The sequence below is a fragment of the Crocuta crocuta genome, unplaced genomic scaffold, assembly GCF_008692635.1.
Source record: "Crocuta crocuta isolate KB4526 unplaced genomic scaffold, BGI_CrCroc_1.0 scaffold518, whole genome shotgun sequence".
Taxonomy (NCBI): domain Eukaryota; kingdom Metazoa; phylum Chordata; class Mammalia; order Carnivora; family Hyaenidae; genus Crocuta; species Crocuta crocuta.
Window position 1 is genome coordinate 2,459,679 of NW_027530514.1, and position 24,262 is coordinate 2,483,940.

At 37.6% G+C, this 24,262-nt stretch overlaps 1 protein-coding gene across 1 annotated transcript in view; it reads right to left on the reverse strand.

The window, feature by feature from the left end:
* Positions 1-24,262, reverse strand: part of COL19A1 (collagen type XIX alpha 1 chain) — a 313,880-nt gene that overhangs the window by 38,510 nt on the left and 251,108 nt on the right. Inside the window, exons 25-40 of the mRNA XM_077767252.1 lie at positions 23,912-24,001; positions 22,911-22,955; positions 22,735-22,812; positions 20,885-20,920; positions 20,725-20,778; positions 20,576-20,629; positions 19,152-19,193; positions 15,408-15,512; positions 15,271-15,324; positions 14,753-14,806; positions 8,715-8,768; positions 7,190-7,243; positions 4,922-4,966; positions 2,415-2,465; positions 2,284-2,328; positions 1,830-1,856 (exon numbers count right to left, since the gene is read on the reverse strand). Coding sequence (XP_077623378.1) covers positions 1,830-1,856; positions 2,284-2,328; positions 2,415-2,465; positions 4,922-4,966; positions 7,190-7,243; positions 8,715-8,768; positions 14,753-14,806; positions 15,271-15,324; positions 15,408-15,512; positions 19,152-19,193; positions 20,576-20,629; positions 20,725-20,778; positions 20,885-20,920; positions 22,735-22,812; positions 22,911-22,955; positions 23,912-24,001 — 888 coding nt within the window. The remainder of the gene's footprint in view (positions 1-1,829; positions 1,857-2,283; positions 2,329-2,414; positions 2,466-4,921; positions 4,967-7,189; positions 7,244-8,714; positions 8,769-14,752; positions 14,807-15,270; positions 15,325-15,407; positions 15,513-19,151; positions 19,194-20,575; positions 20,630-20,724; positions 20,779-20,884; positions 20,921-22,734; positions 22,813-22,910; positions 22,956-23,911; positions 24,002-24,262) is intronic.

Here is a 24,262-nt window from a genome sequence, read left to right on the forward strand (position 1 = left end):
CTAAAAGCAAGGAACATCCTTCAATTAGTTTTTATCCTTTATCCTTTGTTGTAGCTAAGAAATTTGAAGCCTAATTCCTTCAAAGTCTACTCAAATCTGTATATATTTTTGTTGCTACCTGTTTTCCAATCCAAGTGAATTATAATTTATCCATTATTATAATACTTTAAAAATATGTTATTACCTTGATATGCAATTATTAATGAAAAACTTGAAAGAATGTTCCAGAAAAGTCAGTGAGAAGTCTAAGTCCCTCTACATGATTTAGAGGGGCTGTGAGTTAGTATAAGAGGGAAAGACTAGGAGGAAATTTTTATCAACAAGGTGACAGAAAATTGAAATTAGAAGAAGGATATGATTGGTGAAAGCATAAAAATATGTTACAGATAAAAGGAGGGCTACATGAATAAGAAAACAAAGGAAACTTCTAAATTACATAATTGGGGTTCAGAAAATGGTACTGTCTAGCTGAAATCATGCTTTCAGGGGTAAAATTGGCTCTTAATATATAGTGGCCAATAACAAAAAATATGTGCTTGAATGCATGTCATTTGAAAATATATTTAGATATGCAAAGATTACCTTGTATGGCTTCTTCTTGTGGTCTTTACAATTTATTCATCTAGTTTTACCAAACTGAATTGTAATGAGAGGGCCTTAATTTTTTTCACATGACAATGGAAAATAATTTGAAAACTTTATCTCAGTTTCAGGCATAGCTGACTTTCAAGCACACTGTAGAAATCAAGGTTAAAAGATTAATACAAGTACAATACGAACATATGCTTGGAAAGCACATGACAGGCAAAACTACCAAGGAATAGAGGGAATCTAATAAATTTGGCAGAACCTTCAGAGTGATGCTCCATAGTTGAGAAGGATGCTTGAGAACAACTGTTACCCTCTGGGTAGCTGGGGACATGATTTCTTTCCGTGCTGAGTGGTTAGCTTCCTGATACACCTGATAAGCAGGTTTATGACAGCATACTGCATTTCCTATCAAATAACCGCCTAAGACATTCAAAGCAAATACACAGTCCCTTTCTTTTTTGGGGGTTAGGGAGAGAGTGAGGACATACTAAGGAATTTCTTTCCAGTAAGTATCTCTCTTCTACAATCTACTTAACACTGAGTTAACCATCGAAGTAATGCTAGCAGAAGAGAGTGCTCCATTTATTAGGAACTGCAATCATGCCTTCCTCCATCACAGGGCGATTCTGAAAGTATCCTAATAAGAGAGACAAATGCCAATGGCGGTGACATCAAGACCGACGCATCTTAAAAATGAACACATTGCAATGAGAAACAATGAAATCTGGCCATGTGTAGCAACATGGATGGACCTTGAGGGTGTTATGCTGAGCGAAATAAGTCAGGCAGAGAAGGACAAATATCATATGTTTGCACGTATAGGAGGATTAGGAGGAACTTGACGGAGGAACAAGGGGGAGAAGAAGGGCAGAAATGGTGGGGGAAAGGGAGAGAAGCAAACCATGAGAGACTCTTGAATGCTGACAAAAACTGAGGACTGATGGATGTGGGGGGAGGGGGGGATGGGCATGGAGGAGGACACTTGTGGGGATGAGCACTGAGTGTTATGTGGAAACTAATTTGACAATAAACTATTAAAAAAAAAAAGAAATGCTAGAGAATGATAAAAAAAAAAAAATGAACACATTGCTGGTACTTCTTTAGTTGCCTGCCTCCTGCTTCCAACATGTTAATTGATGAACATCTGAGAAGACAAGCCATCTTTGTCTGATGCTCTTCGTTCAAACTTTACTAAAGACTTAGTTTCTAAATGACACAAAGCATGGGAATATACATACCACTGGGCCAGGGTCTCCTTTTGGGCCCTACAAGAAAAACATGGCTAGTCACTTTTAAGATAGTGACGGAAGCAAAATTATAGAATCTGAAGCATTTTAATCCACTTTGCTTTAATACACAGGAAATATTTGCAGGTTTTAGTTTGCTACAGTTTGGATATGAGGAATAAGATGAAGAAACATAACTTGATGAAACTGCCATAATAGTGACTGCTTGGACACTGGTTTAGCTCTTAGATGTACAATCCAGAAAGTGACACCACCATGCAGAATGCTGTTTTTCATGATTAGCTGTGTATATTTGCTCTAATTTATTATAATTGGTTATCATTTACTTCCTACGGCATAACATTTTGGTTATATTTGTAACGTGTTTTTTCAGTGAATTTAGGGGCTGTTTATTTATTGTGACTGTTCAGTTAAAGTATACTTGGTAATAAACAACTGTACTCACAGGGGGACCAGGTGGTCCTGGAAAACTGGGAACATTCACACCTCCCTTCANAAAAAAAAAAGAACAAGGTGAGAACAATTTATAGCAATTCATCACTGGAAATAATTTTACATAATTACAAAAGTAAATACCTGGATTTTATATAAACTGCTCATTCCATTTCCTTCATTGAATGGTACACCCTTAGGAAAGTGATGAGATGAAGAATTATTCTTTTTTAAGTAAGTCTCTCTACCTTTTATCTTTTTACCAAATGATATTTCTCTGATTTTACTTTAGATAGGGGTTTAATACTAAAAGTAAAATAAAATTATGTTTCTATTGTTGGCTTTTCAAAAGCAAATGTCAGGGGGAAAATGGAAAGGAATGTGAGCTGTACCTGGAGCAAACAGAGACTTTCAGTGAGGGTGTGATTAATGTTCAGGTCTGACAGATGAGACGCTAATGCATTCAGAGGAAAATACTATTTGCTTATTAAAATTCAGCTTCTGAATTGCCAATTTATGCTCACTGTTTGCAGCCTGGTGACCTGCAGGCTACAACATGGTAGTGCTGATGAAGATGTGAACAGGGAGCAATTTGGCTACTGAAAAGAAATTTTTTTCTACAGTTCTCTTCATACTAAATAGAGAATTAAAGTAAATGTGGGAAATGATGTGACTCACAACCCTTTGTGGATGTTTCTACAAAAACATATTCTGTAGAACAACAGGGAATAAGAACTTCCTAATAAATCTGACCTGTGAGAAAGTCCCATAGTAACTAACACTTAAAGAGAACTAAATTGAGGGGCGCCTGAGTGGCTCAGTCGGTTGAGCATCCGACTTCAGCTCAGGTCATGATCTCACGGTTCGTGGGTTCGAGCCCCACATCGGGCTCTGTGCTGACAGCTAGCTCAGAGCCTGGAGCCTGCTTCAGATTCTGTGTCTCCCTCTCTCTCTGACCCTCTCCTGCTCACGCTGTCTCTTTCTCTCTCTCTTTCTCTCTCAGAAATAAATAAAACACTTAAAAAAAGAGAGAAAGAACTAAATTGAGAGTCTAGAAAATCATACAGTTTGGGGGCACTTGGGTGGCTCAGTTGGTTGAGCATGCAACTCTCAGTTTTGGCTCAGGTCATGATATCAACAGTCCTGAGATGGAGCCTTGAGTCAGGCCCCGCATTCACAGCTCGGAGCCTGCTTGGGATTCTCTCTCTCCCGCGCTCTCTCAAATAATAAATAAATTTTAAAAAGTCATGCATTTTGGCATTCAGGCAAAATTTGCATATAAAAATTTTAACTGGGATCTTTTATCCTTCTTTTAAAAAGTTCCCATTGAAACAACCACCTACATTTTTCCCTTTTGTGATTTGCACATTTCAGTTACAAAACTGAAGAAGCCATCATTTCACTGTTTTTGGGTGATGGTGGCCAATGGTGCTCAGTGAATGTGATTTGCATACATCTTCAACAGACTAGTGATGGAAGGAAAAATGTTCCATTCATTTATTCTTTTATTATTTCACTCATTCATTTGACAATTGTTGAATGTCTACTGTATTTTAGTATGCTGAGTCCTAGTCATACGAAGGATATTTTTGTCTGAGATTTCCAGAGAAGGTTTCCCATAAAAGACAATATATAACTTATCTTGAACAATGAATAGTTTTGAAGCATTCAGGGGGAAGAAGATTTCCCAACCCAATGTAAAATATAGGTCCCTTTTGTGAACTCATGCTAATTTTGATTGTTATGTCCACAGAAAAGGGAGTGCATTTTAGGATTTGAGCCCCAAATACTTTGTGCTCTGCTTCTTTATCAAGGGAAAAGGCAAGTAAACAAAATGAAGAACAGGGTTAGGAAAACAGAGTGCAAATCTCCTTATTTATGTGCATAAAGTGTGTGACTGCGTGCAGTCTAATAACTTACTTTCTTGCTTTCAGAAAGTCACAGATGAATTTTGTCTCTTCTTAAGTGAGTTTGGTTTCTTAAAGTATTCCTACGACGTAGGGTGGAAAAGAACACTTGGCCTGGACCAAAGCTCTGCTGTGATTTGAGCATGGCCCCACATGAGGGCAGACTTGCTACAGAGAGAAGTACCTCTCCTCTCCACAGCCTCCCCGACAAAGTGCACATTGGTCTCAATCGCAGGCATAAAAACATTGATGGCTCTTGTACATTTTATTCACTATGTGCTATATAAACAGAATTTCTCTGCATCTCAGACATCATGGATGGTAATGAACACATATAGCATAACACCAAATTCTGTACCAACTCACACAGCTGGAAGGGAGCTCTTTTTAAAGCCCCTCTTTTCTGTGAATCAGGCTCACTCGAGTTAAATGACTCTCCCAGGGTTTCTCAGGCAGGAAGTGGAGAGTCAGGGCACACACTCACGTCTCCAGAGTCCAGAGTGGAGATGCCCGTAGTATGCAAATCTGAGCACCGCATGTTAGGGCTGTGCTAAAGGAGAAAAATCAGGTCTCCGCAAAGCTGCATTAGCTATCATTTATTTATATATGTGTGTGTGTGTGTATATTGATATATATATGTGGAGATATATATATCAGACAACTTTTGTCCTTGATAACATCTAAATGTAGTCTGACCTCTGAGTTATTCACATATATGAATTTTTTAAACCTGAAGTAACTCACAGGCGGTCCAGGTGGTCCGGGTCTCCCAGGGGGCCCCTCACTACCCTGCAAGGCGTACAGAAACCAAAAATCAATGGTTTACACATTTCTACACCAAGTTTATGAACCAGATTGTGCTAGCTCAGAGAGCCGTATTCTAAAATCAATATGATTTTGTTTCAGCTTTGCAAAGTCTTATTCAGCTTGGCTTTTTCTTTCACCTGGAGAAATAACATTCCTAGACCACAGGGAAGGTGAATGCCTTTTCCCACACCCATCGGATTGCCACTGTGTGAACCCCAGGAATGAAGCTTATTTTTAGATGGAGCCAGACCACCTGGGTGATCCTGTCCTGTACTTTCAGTGTAGCTGAGGAAATTCTGCCCATGTAGGGGTGCAGAGTAGCATTCCTTCGAGCAGGGGCAGGCTTGGGGATATGCCTTCCAGGGTCAGCCCCTCACTCTCAGCCTCATCTCCACCACCTTCATCTTTGGGGAACCAGAGGGCCATCCATATAATCTGACCAAGGTAGAAAATCACACCCTGTGTTGTGTCTTGCAGGAGGAGAAACTTCTTTCACTCTCTAAGGTTAATATTAGACTTAACAACCAAGTCAGGCATATCCCGTTGAACAGAAGTGACTGTGGTACAACATTGTTTAAGGGAAATGTTCTTTACAGTTTAAACAGCCTCAGACATTCTGCTTACAGGAGAAGCAGACTAAAAATGGAATTGGGAAAAATAACTTAAAGTTGAAACCTGAAAAACGGATTTCACTTTAATTTTTTAAAACATACAATGCTTACCGATTCATATTAAGCAAAGGTATTACGGTCCCTTTGGTGCCTTTAACCAGTTCTTCCCCTAACTGTGCCTTTTTTTAAAAAAATAGAATAATAGCCTCTTAAAATTTTTAAGTCCTTTAGTGTCATGGGAATGGCAAGAAATGGTTAATTAAAAAAGAATCCAGAGACAGTAGAATTCCTATTATAATGTCCCCAAATTTTGAGGGATTTCAGCCTAATTCCATGAATTTGATGAAGGATTTCATTCCAATCTCCTTACTTTCTTCCAGGAACAAAAGAAAGTATCATAAAAACTATTTGTATCTTTATCAATGAAAATAAACTGTAAAGTTTTTATTGCAATGTATCTGCCTGAGAATGAGTGACAACAAGTATATTGTATCTTTCCCCAAACTGCTTTGATGGTGGCTAGCTTTCTAAGACATGTCATATGCTGGTGACTGCTAGCAGTGTCCTTCAGAGCATTATGTCATAGTTCTCATGAACTATGAGAGGACAACAAACAAGGAAAAATATGTGCCTGTTGAAAAGACTCTTTTTTCCTGGCACAAGTGAAAGTCATATTTTCATCCTCGATTGTGCCCCAAAGCTCATCTCAGTGTGGAATTCCCATTAACTTCAAAAGGCAAATCTCTGACTGAATAATTTCCATAGAGAACAGAGAAAAAAAGCTGGTGGGGTTGGGCAAGCTTCTTGGGAAGACTATCAGAAAATAAATATGCAGAGACTATCTAAAATAAACATATGGCTCCTTTCAAAATTTTTTCCGTAATTCCCTTGCTTCTTGATGTCACTATGCCCCATTTTGGTCATTTCAGGGTAGAAGCCACTTGAGTACCTTATGCGGATTCTTTATTCTTACTCCCCTAATCTGAGTACCTAGTCTCATTTCACTTGTTGGCTGGCTGTGTCTGGACTTACACTGTGGGGCCAATTTAGACCTAAAGCGAGTGAACTTATGAAGCCCTGTGGTGTTTCTGCCTGAGACTCCTCTATTACTGGTTTTCCTTCAGACCATAGCAACCCTGTCCAACCAACTGGACTCCCCAGAAAACAAGTGTCCTAATACCTTAGTGAATTCCCCCTATGACCCTCAAAGGACAAAACTTGCAGATTTTCTCAGCGGGCTGTCTGAAAATCCAACCTGTGGCTGGAGCTCCCTGATACAAACCATCTTACGGGCACCTCTTCAGGAAGCTTCCCTCACTCCATCCTTGCACAGAGTTAGATGCCTAGGGCCCTGAATCGAGCCTGGACTTTTGCTGTATGACACCAGGATTCTATTCATCCTTTTCCCTAGGAACTTGTATTCAGACCAAGTTTTGTACGTATGTCCTCTCAAGCCCCCTACCAGAGTAACTATTCCCTGACGCTATTCCTACTTTTATGCTTTGCTTGATTTTATGGATCTCTCTGTAAATGGTCTCACCTTGCCATCCCCCAAGCCCCAATTGAGAGAGTATGTAAGACATTTCCTCTGTACCTTGTCACCCTTTACTCCCGCGGGACCAGGATGTCCAGTTCTTCCCAACAAGCCCTGTAGAACACAAAACTAAGTTTGTTACACAAAAAACAACTAAATGGCCAAAAGGCATTGGAAGTTGGTTGCTAAAACCGATAGATTTTGAAGGTCATTTGATCCTAATTAAATCAGTCCTATAAGCTTATATGTCTTCAGGCTGATACAGCAGCTGTATCCTGCTGATAAGTCCTTGCAAGGGTAAAATTTGTATTTGTGGTTGCTTTTTCACCTTGGCCAACCACATTTAATGACCTTAATTGGAACCTTTTGATACATTCAAGAATTTAGCCTTGCTGTTTAAATGGCAATTTACATAACATTATGCCTTCCTAAATGAGCTATAATTTTTGTAGTGATCAACACTTTAAATACTTCAAGAGGCGGTAGAATTAACAATGTGCACATTAAGTTATTTGATCTGCATCTTACCAATGGAAAATAAAATTTAATTTTAATTCTTCTTTGAGAATGGAGTTAGCAATAATTTCCATGGTTCTTTTCACAGCTCTTCTCTTAACTTTTAATTTTAATGTAAAATTTAAAGCCAGGTTTGTTCTACAAAACTGTGGTGAAGGCATAAATGATAAGATTTTAATTATGGCGAATCCATGCTTTAAAACACAAAGGAACATGCTCACATGCGTACTTGTGTGGGAAATACCATTTGCATAGGAACTCAAAGGAATTGCTAGAGAAGTTGAGACTTGAGTAGGGTTGCTAGATTTAGCGAATAAAACTACAACATTTGGTACCAACTTATGCTAAAAACATTATTTATTTATATGAAATTCAAATTTAACTGCATGTCCTGTATTTTAACTGGCCACTCTACACTTCACAGCACTTCAGTGACAGGTTGGGTTTAGCAAGTAAAAAAGGAAATGAGATCTTCAGCTAGTGGAAAAATGGAATATGTTTTATGATATAATATTTAGTTTAGCTGAACCGTTTCTAGGAAAACAGTATAACCAAAGCCACAAAGACCATAATGTTGTGTTTGAAGGACAGTGAAAAAAAAAGGTGCTATCTAAAGTAGATGGTATTTTAATGTAAAACAGGCAAAAAATAAATTGAATCTGATAATCCTTGGCCCATTTCCCCCCCCTAAAATATATATATATTATTAGTTTATGGTGCTTAAGAATGTAAGGGTGTAACCATCTTAATATCTCTTCCAAAGGTTAATGACAAAAAAATTATAACTAAAAAATAGAATGCTCTTTGCATCTAACTTGTATTCACATAGACTAGCTTAATCACAGACTGCTTCTACTCTCGTGGAATTCTGATGACAAGTCTCTATGACCCTTAGCAGCCTTAAGTAATACTAAATGAGAATCTGAGATGTGGGATGCTACTTTTCTAGGCAACAGCTGGATAATCTACATAGATGCAGAGAGAACAAAAGGCAATGCAGAATCTAGTTCACCTTGCATCATCCCAGCAGATGGGAACTGTGAATGGAACAGCTTTAGTGAATACTTACAGGGGGTCCAGTGGGGCCCGGAGCACCTGGAAGACCTGGAATTCCTTGAAGACCCTAGAAGAAATAGTTTCAGTCATAAAATCCGTTATATAGTTAGAAACAAGGCAATTTAGTTGATCAAATATTTTGACTTTTGAAATTAAACATCCATGTTGGCTGAAAACATGATATAGATGATATATACAAATACCCGTTTTCAAAGGGTAACGATGGCGAGCTAAAATGCCATGACATGGAATCTGCAGCAAACCTAATTTAATGTGTTTGGTGATTCATAGAGCACTTCTGATCTCACAGAGCCACTCCATCAACAATAGCATCACTGAGAATCTGGCACTGCTAAAGCATGGCCATACACATTTCAGACTGGCAGAATGCCATCAAAGAAATACACAATTACACTAATGCTTCACTCAGCTAGTGGAAAAATGGAATATGTTTTATGATATAATATTTAGTTTAGCTGAACAGTTCATTATAAGAAGAAATTTGGCTCATCATTGAATTTAAATTTAGAATCCTTTAATGGCTTACACATAAAAGTGAATGAATATTCCTTCCTTCTCCTTTTGGAGTTGTAGAATAATGCTAATTACACGGGATGGGGTTTCAGATACTGATAAATTTATATATTCGAGAAGAGCTGGCAAGGTTAACTGTTATCTTCTGTAATTAATTTTGTTCTTTTACCAAGTGTGTCAACAACAGAATATTAGTTAAATAAGTCATGCAAAATAACATAAAATAGTTTGCAACTATTAAACTCATGCTTCAGCAAGCTATTGGCTAACATAGAAGAATAAAAGTTATAAAATGTTACATAAAGTAACATTTAAATTATTAAAAGTTATCCAGGCACTTCATAAAAGATGAGAATACTAGAAGTTCAAAATGCCTAACCTGGAAACTTTGGTGTCAGATGTGTTTCAGAATTCTGAATTTTCTGATTTTTTAATAGAAATAACACAGTGCTCACACTAGATATTATAAAACACGCCCAGTACACGTGGAGTAGCACCCTCTAATAAATACACACATATTTCTGTAGCAAAACATAAAATTCTTATCAAGTGGGATAAATAGATCAGCTCCATATGATTTCAGATCAGGTTTGGCTGCCAAAAGAATTTTCTGAAAATTAGCAAAACATTTCCAAGGTTTTCAGAGGCTTCTGATTATAGATGAGGGGTGTGGATGATAATTTTACTATTACCAACAGCCCTCCCTGAGTAGTACACATAGGGATAACTTTGATCATTTTAGTCCTTTTATGTGTTTCCCAAATTTTCTATAATAAACACAGATGACTTCTATAATTAGAAATATATACTTTTAAATACCCTTTTGTTATTTCAGATAACCATATGTTGTATCAAGGTCTAGATTGAATAATAACACTTTCGAGATTTCATTTTTTTGCTGAGTAATCTTTTTACATTGCAAAACCATTCACTGTTACAACAAAGCTCTCCTTTATGCTTTTAACTGTGATGAAATATGCATTTTTATACACATTATAAATATTAGACAGGTTGACATGGAAAAACTACTGCATATTTATAAGATTCTATAAGACCAAGGTTCTATAGAGTTAAGGTTCTTTGCATCAATGCAATCAATGACCAAGTTCTGCCACACTTGTCCATCTAATGTCAAATGGGATCATTTGTTACTTCAGGCTTTTTTCATATGATATGTGAAGAAACACTGAAAAGGATCTCCTTGAACATGCTGAAATTCCTCATGAAATAAAGAGTTTGGGGAAAAATCATATGTATACTTATGTTAAAGAATGTGGACAGATTCTTTCTTCAGGATAATATCATCCTCACTGGCAATGGTGTGTGTGTGTGTGTGTGTGCGCGCGCGCACGCACGTGCACACACCCATACATGCATGCATGTATAGACATGTATGGATGGAACACACTGGCATGTTGTATTGACTCTTTTTACTCCCCCACTCTTAACTTATTTATGGGCTTATAAAATTTGAAAGGAAACAAAATTCCTCTGGAAATGGCACCTCTAAATGTCTGGAGATTATAAATGCCATACCACAAATTGCTTTATCTCAAAATACCCACATTTCCATAAAATTCTCTCTATATGTACATGTATAAGATATGGGTGTACATATGTATTCCGTTTTTGCTACTTTTAGTCTCATTACTGAATCAGTCTAGAGATGCTGAGTGAGTCTTTAGGTAGTTTAATTTATAAGCTTGGGACTCATTAACCTTTGATGACCACATTAAACTTTAAAATAAACCTTAGTCCATAAATAAAAAAAAAATCATTCTCAGCAGTCTTTCTCTGAACAAGCTGAAATTTTGTAGTAAGGGTAAAAGTTACTATGGATGCATAAAGGGCAATAAGATAATTTTAGAAGACAAGATAGTCATTAAAGAAGACAAATACATATTAAAGAGTAGGACAGTCAATTTAGCATATAATGCCAAACTAAAATCCAAAATAAAATTTATTGCATAGATATTCAAGGATCATTAGAGCTAAGTTCTTTCTCTGAACAGAGATTTTGATTTTGCAAGTCCTAGCTCAGTTGTGACCAAGAATATTTATTTTTCCATTGCTATAATTTATGGCCGACAATATTTTTCATGGTCTATTTATCAATTATTATCCTGAAATATTGTAGGAAAATCTGCATTCCAAGCAAGAATTTACTCTATGAGACATGAGTGTGCTCTATTAGTGTCTTATAAGTTGCCACTTTAGTTGTGAAACATCTGCAAAAAATGTAGAGGATAATGTCACACTCCTTGGAGCAATGAACAAATAGGCAACTCCTCTCTCTAAGTTCCCAAACAGATCACACGAAGACATAATTAGAAGTCCTCAAAGAGATGAGGTATCCTTCTGTATCTTTTCCACTGACGGTAGAACAGACATTTGAGATTTGGTAAGCCTAGGTATTATGTACATATTAAAATAGTATAGTTTGCTGGCTAGTTGGAGATGCACACGTTTTTGGTCAAAGTTTCATTCACCTAAATAAATCAATAAATTAAAATTTCAGGTAGTATCTGAGTCCAAGTAGAAGACAAGATTATATTTTTTATTTCCCATCCATCTGAGAGGAAAAGCCCCTCCCAAAGGCTCAACTGAGCTAATGTGCTATTTCAGGCTTTTTTTTTCTTTTCTTTTCTTTTTTTTGTTTTTTACTATTCATGGGATGTGAAGACAAAACTGAAAAGAATCTCCTTCTGAACTTGCTGGAATTCTCCATACAATAAGAATCTTGTGCAAAATTTTGTGTGCCCTCTGTTGAAGAATCCATTAGGTACACAGTAGTTTGCCTTTCCTTGGTTTCAGTTACCCTCAGTCAACCACTGTCTGGACGCACATGATCCTCCTGACTTATTGTCAGAAGGTCAACAGCAGCCTAACACTATGTCACAATGAATGCCTACATCATTCACCTTGCTATATCTCATCACACAGGCATTTTGTCATTTCACATCATCACAAGAAGGACTATAGTACAAAAAGATATTTAAAGAGAGGAAAAGACAACATTCACATAACTTTTATTAGAATATGTGATACTCTAATTTACTATTTGTTATTAATATCAATCTCCTATTGTGCCTAATTTATAAGTTAAACTTTATCATGTGTATGTGTATATAGGAAAAAACAGTATATATAGGGTTTGGTACTATCTGAAGTTTTGGGCTTCCATGAGGGGCCTTAAAACATATCCCCCACAGACATTGGGGGTCTACTATATTTAAGAAAGAAAATGCTAGGCAGTTACCACTGAGCCGCAGTCACCCACTAAGGCCAGTGCCACCTCCAGCTTGCTAAGCTCCAGCCAAAGGAGGGGGGTAAGTAAGGAGGTCTCTGGACACTCCAACAAAGCAGACTGCTCTCAAATCCACTGCAGGTGGTAAAGCACCAAGAAAGCAATTGCTGCTACAAAAGCTACTACAAAAGCTGCTGTCAAGAGTGCGCCCTCTACTGGAGGGGTGAATAAACCTCATCATTACAGGCCTGGTACTGTGGCACTCCCCAGAATCAGATGCTATCAGAAGTCCACTGAACTTCTGATCCTCAAACTTCCTTTATGCACTTCCAGAGTGCAGCTACTGGTGCTTTGCAGGAAGCAAGTGAGCCCTATCTGATAGACACCAACCTGTGTGCTATCCATGCCAAATGTGTAACAGTTATGCCAGAAGACATCTGCTAGTATGCTACATACATGGAGAAAGTGTCTGCTATGATGGAAAACATTTCATTCTTACAAAAAAGAAATTATCTTCTTCCTGTTCTTGGTAGTTCTGAATGTTAGATATATTTTTCCATGGGGTCAAAGGGTACCTGAGTATATGACTGCAAGTGAAAAATAGGGGACAGAAATCAGGTATTGGTAGTTTTTCCATTTTCATTTGTGTGTGAATTTTTAATATAAATGCAGGGACATAAAAGATTAATGCAAGTCAAAATGTTTTGGTGAACATGCTCCAGCAGCTCAACTTTATAACAATTAGAAATAAACCTGTTACATTTTTCTAGACAATGCCAGCATTTGGATTTTTGAAAAACAAGTAAATTTCTTATTGAGGGCAACTAAGTGGTGTTTGTAGCTTTTTATTATACAGTAGATTCCATCCATTCCCTGTACTTTTCTGAGCTGTCCTATATGCAAGTACATGATTTTTTATGTTGTCTAACTTCTGTGCTCTTCCTGTAAGTTTGCTATTAAAATACATAAAACTATATACAAAAAGAAGAAACAACATGTTAAAATAGTGGAGTGATAATAATGATGGATTTCAGTTTACCCAAAGAGCAAGATATCCTGTAGAATTAATCAAAATTAACTCCTAGTAAATTTACCTTAGAGTCACTTATAAAAAACTTGAATTCCAATTATTTCCTGATCTTTTTGTTATCACTTTCTCAATTGCCTCTAAAGCCTACTCCTTGGATCTAGGCAGTTAAAAGCTGTTAGACTATTAAAATCAGAGATAGGGCTTGTACATTAGTGAAATTTTCTGGGGAGCTGAAGAAGCAAAAGTCAGTAACTCTTACTTTGAAAATAAATGCCTTTACTGCTTTATTTATGGATGAAAATAAATGCTGTATTTCTTTGTTTTTCAATTTTTGACTTGGAGAAAAGCAAGTCAATTCTCACAGTTTTCAGGAATAGAATCAACATTAAAAACAATAACACATGGTGATAATTTGTAAAGTGAAATATAACTCTGACTCAAAAAATAGATCTACTTTATACCGTTATGATTTTCAGTACTAACATCAAGGTTAATATATGCCAGATGGCTTACTTACTTTCATTAAGAATTATTAGCATCGAAACTGTTTAAACTAACAACAATTCATCATCCTAATTGGTTTTTCTAAGCGTTAAGATAAATTATGCAGGAAAAGAATGATATCCTGAGCATCACCATGGCTTAGAGTCAGAAAATTATACCATCGTCTCAAAGCTAATTTGACTTTGAACCTTCATTTGGGGGTAGATGGCTGGTCTAAACTAGTTGAATCAGATCCTTTTGATAGTTTTTTTCCCCTCCCAAGAGTATGAAAGTTGAGCAGCGACACAGAGAAACCAAGGTCACTAAAGTTGAATCATGTTAGACCAGTGTCCCAGGGAAGTTTTGCTGAGTTCTGGAGCTGCCCTTGTCCCTAGGCTGGCTTTTTAACTATTCCTTCAATTCTACTAGCTACCCTGGGATTCTATGCAGTAAATCTCCTTCCTTCTTCTCCTTGCCTCTATCTTGAGAGAGCTGGAATTGCTACCTGCTACATGGAAACAAAAACATAGTAACCGACCTGTCAATTCTGTGCTTTAATTCCTGATCTCAAAAACTGGACCACTGACAACACCTCAGTGTATTATTATTTAAAATGTGTTGACATTTGAAACAACTGACCTTAATCCTTGTTATTTGATTTAACATTAAACATCAGCTATAGAAGAGTTGCTGTCCTTCCTCTGAGTCACGTAAAGAGGACCAATAGCAGGACTATATTAACATAGAAGAGTCTCACCTCGTCGCCTTTCTCTCCAGGTATCCCAGGGTAGCCGCGCTCTCCTTTGCTTCCCTAAAAAGACAAGAACTTCAGCTAGTATGCTGAATCATTCTGTCATCTTTTAAAACAATGAAAATATCTCTCCTTAATACACTGGGGACATGTAATTGGGCAGAGTCAGGACACAAATAAATGACATTTGCACATGGCTTTGACACCACTTTTCCAAGATACTTGTCATAAAAGCAGGGTGTTTTAGAATGGGTTTTGTTGGGGCACCTGGGGGGCTCAGTCAGTTAAGCGTCCAACTCTTAATTTTGGCTCAGGTCACAACCTCACGGTTTGTGATTTCGAGCCCTGCACTGGGCTCTATGAGAAGCCTGCTTGGGATTCTCTCTCCCTCTCTCTGCCTCTTCCCCACTTGTGCTCTCTCTCCCAAAATAAATAAAATAAACATTAAAAAATTTTTTTAAGTGGGTTTTATTTTTCACACTGAGCTGGAGGTACCACAGAGAGCAGAGGAGAAACTGCCTTACCTTTGGTCCCTCTCTGCCTGGGATTCCTGAAGGACCCCGTGGCCCTGTATCACCCTAGAGGACAGAGCAGTAGAGAAATGAGAGAAGGTGCTATGTGTAACCCACAGGGCCCATGAACGTTCAGCCTGCCATCTTACCTTCTGGGCGATAGAATCATACTTTCCAGGATCACCAGCACCCATTTCTTCTCCTTTGAGGCTTTTCAGCCCAGGGACACTGGCTTGGCAGTTGCCACAGACGTTCTAATGAGTACAGAGATAAGGTTATTGAGAGATTCAGCAAAGTAATCTATAAAAGAGAGATATGATCAGATACGAACCTTTGTCAGAGATGAATGATACAGCAACTGATACATCACTACTTTCAGAGAATTAATTGATCTAATTTGAAAAGACTATTTTTTTGTGAGTTTAAAACTACTTATGAAGCTAGTCAATTATACCTGTCACTGACATTGGTGACCTTTTTAAAGCATATGTATGATGATATTTAAATGGAAGATTCCAAATATATAAGGAAAAGATACATAAGTCAAAACCACAGACTGTTTCAACTGTGTAACAGCAGGTTTAAAAAGGGAGGTAGTAATAAAGCTTAGAATAATCAAGAAGATTACAGACTTCATACGGCCAATCACATAAATCATTAAAGAAGACAGACAGAAAGAAAAAGCTGTGAAGAAAGGATTTCTCTTTCTGAGAGCAAAATTAGTTGGAGAACCGTACACAGTTTACCAACATTTTGTCAGTGGAAGCACTCATGTGAGAAATAATTACTTGAGTGACTTGGACTTGACTTCTATGTCAAATCCAAGTGCAGATAGGAAATCTAAGTGGAATTACCTTTCCATTGCCTCCTCTGTAACCTTTAGCTGATGTGGAAAGGCTTGAATTTAAGTGTCTGAGCCTACAAGATAAACTTCTTATCACATTGCTAAAGAAAAAGTGTTTGTGAAAAGCCCTATAAAGGCTTACTTTTAAAATGTTAGAATAAGAATATGAACAGGAAAGGCACAGAATAGGGACCACTGAGTGGAGGACATAGTTTAATTTTAACAGTTGACACACGGTAGGACAATATAAGCCTCCTTTCTTCTATCCTTTTCACCAAAGAGAAGAATCTTGAAATATGAAAAGGGAACTGAAGCTTGTCATTGGCAAGAAAGCTCATGGATATTCAAGTTCAATATTTTTGACTCAGTGAATATCAGAACAAGTCTGATTTCCAAAAATATGCTCCTTGGAAGGCTAATTTTGTATGCTATTGAAAAGATACTGAGGCAATTTCTCTAAAAAAGGCTGGATTAAAGAGTTATCTTCATGGTGGTCCTTCTCAGAGCTGGTATATATAAAAAGGAGCTAGAGTGTGTGATATTTCCCAAAACTAATTTTGACATTAGGGTCTTTTCACACAGCTAATGTATTGGTAGAGGAATTTAAAAAATACATGTATAATTGTATATCCACCACTTACAATACCTGAAAAACTATAAAGAGAGAGAGAGAAAATCAAGGTTTCTACATTTCAAAAAGCATGAAGAAGAGGAATTACTGTATCTGTTGACAAATAAATGTGGCATATCAATATGGAGCAGAACCCTGCCATGCCAATATGCAGCAACATTTTAGAATGGATTATTCAATTGATTGTTTTAATAAAATATAAAAAATGGTAATCATTGAGTCAATCAAATTTTCTAAGAATCATTTCAAGATGCCCTCATTTTCTTTAGGTTTGGATTGCCAGAATGGTAAATCAAGGGAAACGATTTCACTGAGGGTCTTGAAAAAAGTCTTTAGGTTTGCATATAGAGAGAATAAAGATGCATCAATTTCAACCAGTGTACAACATCACTCAAAGAGGGACTGACACACAGATCAACCCAGAGGAAGGTCTTTGAAGAGTTGTCATTTGAGCCTAGAATTATGTCAGTTCTTTATTATGCTTTAATAAAGGGTATTTTTGAAAACAGAAAGCAGATAATCAAGTTCTCTACATAAAGACTTTGGACAGAAAGGGAGACTTCATGCATTGGATAATAGGATCAGGATTTAAAATTACATTAAGTTGGCCTAATAGATTCAATCTCTCATCTAAATCCTTGTATTTGGAATCTGCTTTGGGGAACGACACACTTCCCTCTTCTATGGAGTGCGGTGTATTGGGACTGTCAGTCGAGATGTCCTGCCCACCTCTCACCAGTCAGCTCTCCTGGGACTCAGAACCTCAGGGAGGTGATGTTAGGGCTGAAGCAGCAGTAGAGCACACTGAATAAAGGGATGCTACCCTGGTGAAAGTATCAATTATGCCCACTCTAAGCCATTTGGAGTCTTGGCCCTCCTTGTCAGAGCCTATTCACAGTCTTTTTGTCTATTCTGTGAGCCACCCGATGTTCTATCACGATATGCATTTCTGCTAAACCATATAAATTTTGATCCTAACTATTCTGGGATGGATAAGTATAACTCTTATAATCCTGCCCCTTCCAAAATTACTGCCCTTGTGAAGAACCGAAGATAATGTCTGGGGACCCGTGATCCTGGGTCCATGTTGCACTTCCGAAGCTGTGTGACTCTGAGGAGGTTACTTAGCTACTAAGAACTTCAGTTTCTAATGTATAAAATGGGGATACTACCACAACCTAAATTTACAGGATTATTGTAAAGATTAAATGAGATGACTTAAGTAAAGCAGTGTATTGCCTGCCATGTAACTATAGCTCAACTTATGTAAGATTTCCTAAAATCTCCCCAAACATTCTCTTTTGACTTAAAAGAAAATGTTGACTTTTGAAGGTCTTAAAAATCTCCTCTAATATATTTTTATATTTATATTTCATTTATGTTTATATATGTATTCTCAAAACTTTCATCTCTAGCAAACACTTAAACTAGAATTCTTGAGTCTTTGAATTTAAATCAGTAAATATTTAATTTAATTTAATAAATTAACAAATTTAATAATTTGATAAAATTTAATCAATAAAGATTGCCTACTATTATGTAAGCCACGGTACAAACCACTGGTCTAAATGGTAGAAATATAAAATAAATCACATATATACACACATAGTATAAGTGTGTGTTTATACATATACATTGTCCATTCACATATAGACAGATAGGACACATAAGGCTTGAGTATAATGTGAAGGGGAGCAGATTTCATCTGAGTTCACTCAATCTTAGCATACCATGAAGAAATTTGCAAATATATATATAAACTAACATATGTCCCATTATCATTCTTTCTTATCTGTGTTACAAATAAAATACAGGGTAGCAGTAGAGAAAAAAATGGTAGCAAGATTTATTCCTTATGAGATGAATAATAGGTAGAGATAGTTTTTACTTAACAGAGTAACAGGTGGTAGGGCAATTGTTGGCTTTGGGATTTTGCCGCTACTTTGTAAAGTCCCATGACATCAAAGCACAGCCTTGCAAGCTGGCTGTTTATTGAACAGCACTAGTTTTCAACCTGAAACGGGTGAGGGTGGCTCCAGTGAGGAGGATTAGGTTTCACAGCAGGCAGCCAGGGGTGGTAAACACCCACGAAGAGAAAGCTGTCCCTCCAGAGGAGAGAATGGTATACTCAAGGGTGTTGATGACACTGTTCCTTACATGTAGCTCATCTCAGAACTACCACCATCACCACCACCCCCAACCCCTTACACTCAAATGGTCAGGGACGTAAAGGAGAATGGAGGGATTAGTAAAAGTGGCACAAGATACATAAAAAGATGTGCTCTATCTAAAAGATGTTCTGCCTTTTAAAAATTATATTTTGGTTCAGGCTAAGCAATTAACTCAGTCTCTGATGAAGATTTTCTTTCTAATTTTCCTAAAAATTAACACATAATTTCTTAAATAGCATCAGAATACCTTGAGTAAGACACCGATGTCTCCCAAGAGAGGAAGTGCGATCTGTGGTTAAGGAGAAAAAAAACCCAGCACATGTTTATACATATACGTGCACATGATACAACAGAAACATATTATACAATGCAGATATTTTTCCTCCAATGTCCTGCCAGTTGAGATTTATCATGGGGCTTCTAAGAGGCTCATTGTCAGAATGGTTGGCTTTCATGTTATATTTCCTATCACGAAATAGCCATATGACACTGACAGACCTCATAACTGTATCTGAGAAATATTCACAACTTCTCTACTGTGAACATGTAAACACACCCATGTTGTCGTTCTGATTCTGCATCTCTATTTCGTGTTTTCACGACATGACAACTTTCATGCCAACCCTAATACAGTCTTGGTTTTAAATAATACATAAAGGTAAATCATTTATTAAAAGGAAGTCACCTTCCTGCCAAGCATATTATCAGGCTGTTGAGAAATATGAAAAGTACAGAATGAGTTTGCATTAAAGTTCTTTCTCACTGAAGTTCAAAAGAGCCAACCGGTGGCTTACGTGATATGCAAGAGAGACACTGAGGGAACTTGGGCAGTGTTCCAGCTTCGTGTCTTAAAATGTCCTTTCAGGGAGGCACTGTAAATCCAAGTAACACTTTGTAAGAATTCTAGATGATGCACACATGATTCACTCAGCAGTGGAGTTAAAGTAAGGCCAAAATATGCCTCTGCACATAGCCTTTAAAGGCACACACAGCCCAGTCAGTGTGGGAGGGAGAAGGATTTGGGAGACTTAGAACTGAGAGGACAGATTTGGATTTTATCATACAAAACTCTTAATACAATGTCATGTACCATATGGCCTTTCAAATTATAACTGCCGATTCTGAGGCTATTTAAAGGGATTTCACTGTTGCTCAAAGCAAGGTTCATCCTGAAATAAAACTTTGGAACACACATTTAGTGCTTAAATCCATTTTTTAAGAGCCTACTCAAGCCAGTTTTTGTAATTTAATCATTTCAGCGTTTTAAAGCCACAGAATCAATGAATATGTACCCTGCTGTAGGTAAGTTACCTGCAAACTTTCATTTAGAAAAATGAAATTCATTTAGTCAGTGGCATTAGAAAGAATAGAAATTGTGGCTATATATTTTAACTCAATTTTCCATGAGATTGAGACATTATGTGCCAAGGCTCAGCCTGGGGCAAAATTGTACAGCTGAATTATACCCTTAGGAAATAAGTATTCATCACACACACAAAAATGCTGATGCAGCTTGAATTTTTCCCCCTCTACAAAATAATGGGGATAAACAAAATCACCAAGCAGTCACTGAGCATTCTAATTAGTTTGGACAGCAAAAGTTGCTCGGTAGGCTATTTGGCTTCTGGGTGCATTAAAGATACATAAATCAGGCACAGTCTGTTGACATACCGGGTCACCTGGGGGGCCTGGCAGACCTGGCTTTCCATCCCTCCCTGGAGCGCCCTGGAAACAGAATCATTGTGTTCAAATCCTTGCACAGTGGCACAGGTTCAGATTAAAAATGGGTGGTGGGTAGAAGGAGGTACAATGGTCCTTACATCACTCCCTGGGGTCCCTGGTGTTCCTGGCAATCCTGGGAGACCTCGAGGACCCTGGAAATAGGGGAAAATGGTTACTTATGGGGACAGTTTTTCAGTAATTTCCCCCAAGTAAGCAAGCTGGGTTTGCTGTGCCAAATGCCTTGGTTAAGTAGCTTACCTGAATACCAGGCTCTCCAGCTGGTCCTTGGGAGCCCTGAGTAGAATGAGATCCAATTATCAGAATTCTTCCAGGAATGTCCATAAATTATGCACATGGGATGAAGAGCTATGTATTGTAATTTACTTAGTGGAACAACAGGGCTTGCCAACCTGCATACCCCAAAAACTCTCTGTGAAGATGGCTAAGACTTTTGGATGGCAGGTAAGCACTTAATCAGGTGTCTGCTGCTTGGAACATGAACATGACTTTGCTCAGATGCCTGGGCTATCTTTCTCAGTACCATCATCTGCTCCTGCACCTTCACAAACACACAATGCATCCAAATTCTATCTGTTCAGAATAGAATAGGACCTCCTTTCCTTTCTGCTTTCTACTTTGGGTCATTTCCCTGTTTGAAGAAACTGCCAGAATTAGTGTACGGTGACAGCAGTAGGAAATAAAGCATCAATCAGCTATTCTTTTCTACATTAGAAAATTGGAATTTGGGGTAATAAAGAGGAGGCTGGGAAATGATCGACGAACCTAATGACAATAACCTTATCCCTGTTACATAACCACAGACTGAGGAAGGAGGAACTGATGACCTAAGTAAGTAAAGGGCTAGGTTCTCAATAGCTGACTTCAGTAACTGCTCACATTTCCTTTCTTATTTACTCACGTACTTATTTATTTATAAAATGTTTATTTATTTGAGAGTAAGAAAGAGCTCATATGTGAGCAGGGCAGGGGCAGAGAGAAAGGAGGAGAGAAAAATCCCAAGCAGGCTCCATGCTGACAGTGCAGAGCCTGACACGGGGCTTGATCCAATGAACAGTGAGATCATAAGCTGAGCCGAAATCAAGACTCGGACAGCTAACCCACTGAGCCACTCAGGTGCTCCTCCTTTCCTATTGTTTAAAAATAAATATTCATATGACTATTTACTGTCAAAGCTACTTTTTGTTCCTTTTCTATTGTGACCTTAGTTATTAATGTTTTTTTATTTTTTGCTTCAATCTCCTTCACTCCCTTCCTAATTTCCTGATCTGCGTTTTTGCTTTGTTTAATCTCCTATCTCCAGTGGTCTTTTATATTCTTTCCCTGCAAAATCGATCACACACAACATAACCATTCACTATTTATGCCTTCTTTTAGCTCTTGTGATAACTTCATTACAAGGCCAATTTCCCAAATTAATGTCACTAGAATAAGTGTTTATTTCCACTTTTCTTGTTTCAAAATCATCTACGTTTTTTCATATTAAATAAAATGTTTTATGTCTTATTACTGTTTAGTCAACACATATGCATATGGCGGTCATTATTATCAGGCACCGTCCTTATAGCTAAGAAAATGGGGCATTAAAAAAAACGGGCATTAAAAAACTGCATTCTTTGTCTTCACTACTGTCAACAGCTTCTATTCTCTCTTTCTGAAGATACTACTGAGGAGATTTTTGTCATCATCTCATTTATACACACTTCATTCACTTTAAATATTCACTTTTAATTTTATTTTCGTTAAAAACAAACAGCAATATACAAAACCTAATCTTAGGCATGTGTGTAATCTTATACACATTCATTTGTACTTTTTAACATAGAGAAGAGGGGAATAAAGGGTTAAATAACTGTTCCCAATCCACAATCAGTGTACGTGGTGAGATCAGCATCTGTAAGTCAGTAAACAGTAAGTACCTTCTCTGTGCTCAACCCCAGTGTTCATGAATCCTCTCCCTCTGACTAGTGTTTATTTGTATTTCCTCCACTGACCATTTCATTCTTTTCTTCTTATTCAAGTTTGTCACTGGATTTTATTTCACTATTGGAACGGACAGGGTTTCAAAAGCTTGATAGAATTTCACTTACTGTTGGGCCAGGAGCTCCCAGCCCTGGGGGGCCCCTGTCCCCTGGGGAGCCGTGGACACCTGGGAGTCCTCGTGCACCCTGTGCAATGAGAGGCTTCTGTGAGTGCGAGGCTCAGGGGACCAAAAATTTCAGTAACGTTGTTGATTCTTTAGAAATGATCTATGATATTTTTATACCTTTGGGCCACGTGGGCCAGGTGCTCCAGGATTTCCATCTAATCCCTAAAAGAAAAAAAGAAGGAGGTAATATATTTCTTTTTCAAAAAAGGTTAAAAGCATCTTAGAAGTTATAACTCAAAAACATTTCATTGTTCTTCATCTTTCTTGAATAAACCCCCTTCTGTAAAAGAACAAGGAACAGGGAATACAGATTTCACCAGGTTATAAATTTTGTATAGTCACTTTAAAATATGTTTTTTTAGGGGAGTTGGGTGGGGGATAGGTGAAATAGGTGAGGGGGATTAGGAGTGCACTTAATTGTGATGAGCACTGAGTAACATAGGGAATTGCTGAATCACTATATTGTACACCTGAAACTAATACACTGTATGTTAACTATATTGGAACTACTATTTAAAACTTAATAACAAAAAAGATGTTTTTATCTTTAAAATGAGGTATCTAATATTGTGAACTATTTATTATCAATAATTAATATAAAAAATCAAAGAAGAGGAAAAGGAGGCATGTGAAATAGGCCTGTTGGTTATTTAGACTTTCCAGCTCTCCAGTTTTGCTATGTCCTGGAAATAGCCTGGGCCACAAGGACATTTTCTGCAAATGACCATCAACGGCTGTGCCTGCATAGCCTCTGGAAAGAAAATTTCAGGCAACTCTTCTGTTTTAACATAGCATCCTAGGAAGGTTTATGATTTAAAACCGGTGTATCTTACTAGGCTCCACAGATCCCTAAAGAATTCATGTAGAAGATTCAGGGAGGCCTATGAATCTTTCAAAAATGTATGTAAAGTGGGTATGTGAACTTTTTTCTCAGAAGAGAGCACTTTGCCTGCATCAGATTTCCAAAGAAATTAAATCTCTGACCTAAAGAACAAGATGAATATTTCATTGTCTGCAAACCTCAACTTATTTCTATACTTGTGATCTGAACCTGGGAATACATGAAGGGTAATTAATGAACCTTAAAGGGAAATATTAGTAAAAGGACTGGTACTTACTGGTTCCCCTGGCAGGCTTTTCCCTGGAGGACCAGCCTCACCTTTGGGACCTGGAAGCCCAGGAGGGCCTATAATCCCACCTGGATCTCCCTGAGGAAAACAAGATTCTTATGTCATTGCTCAAGTTCATGGTGGGAGCTGTGGAGGCAGCAGTTTTCATTGCTTCAAGCTATTGTAGCCAAACTTAATTTTCTCACGCATTCACTCATTCAGCCCTATTTACGGAGGGCCTCATTCACGTCAGGCACTGTTCTAGTTATCTTAGATGCACTTGGATTTTGTGGTGAGTTATGTTACAAGTTTAGCAGTATCATGCTGTATGCATGTGTATAAATATATGCACAAAAAGAG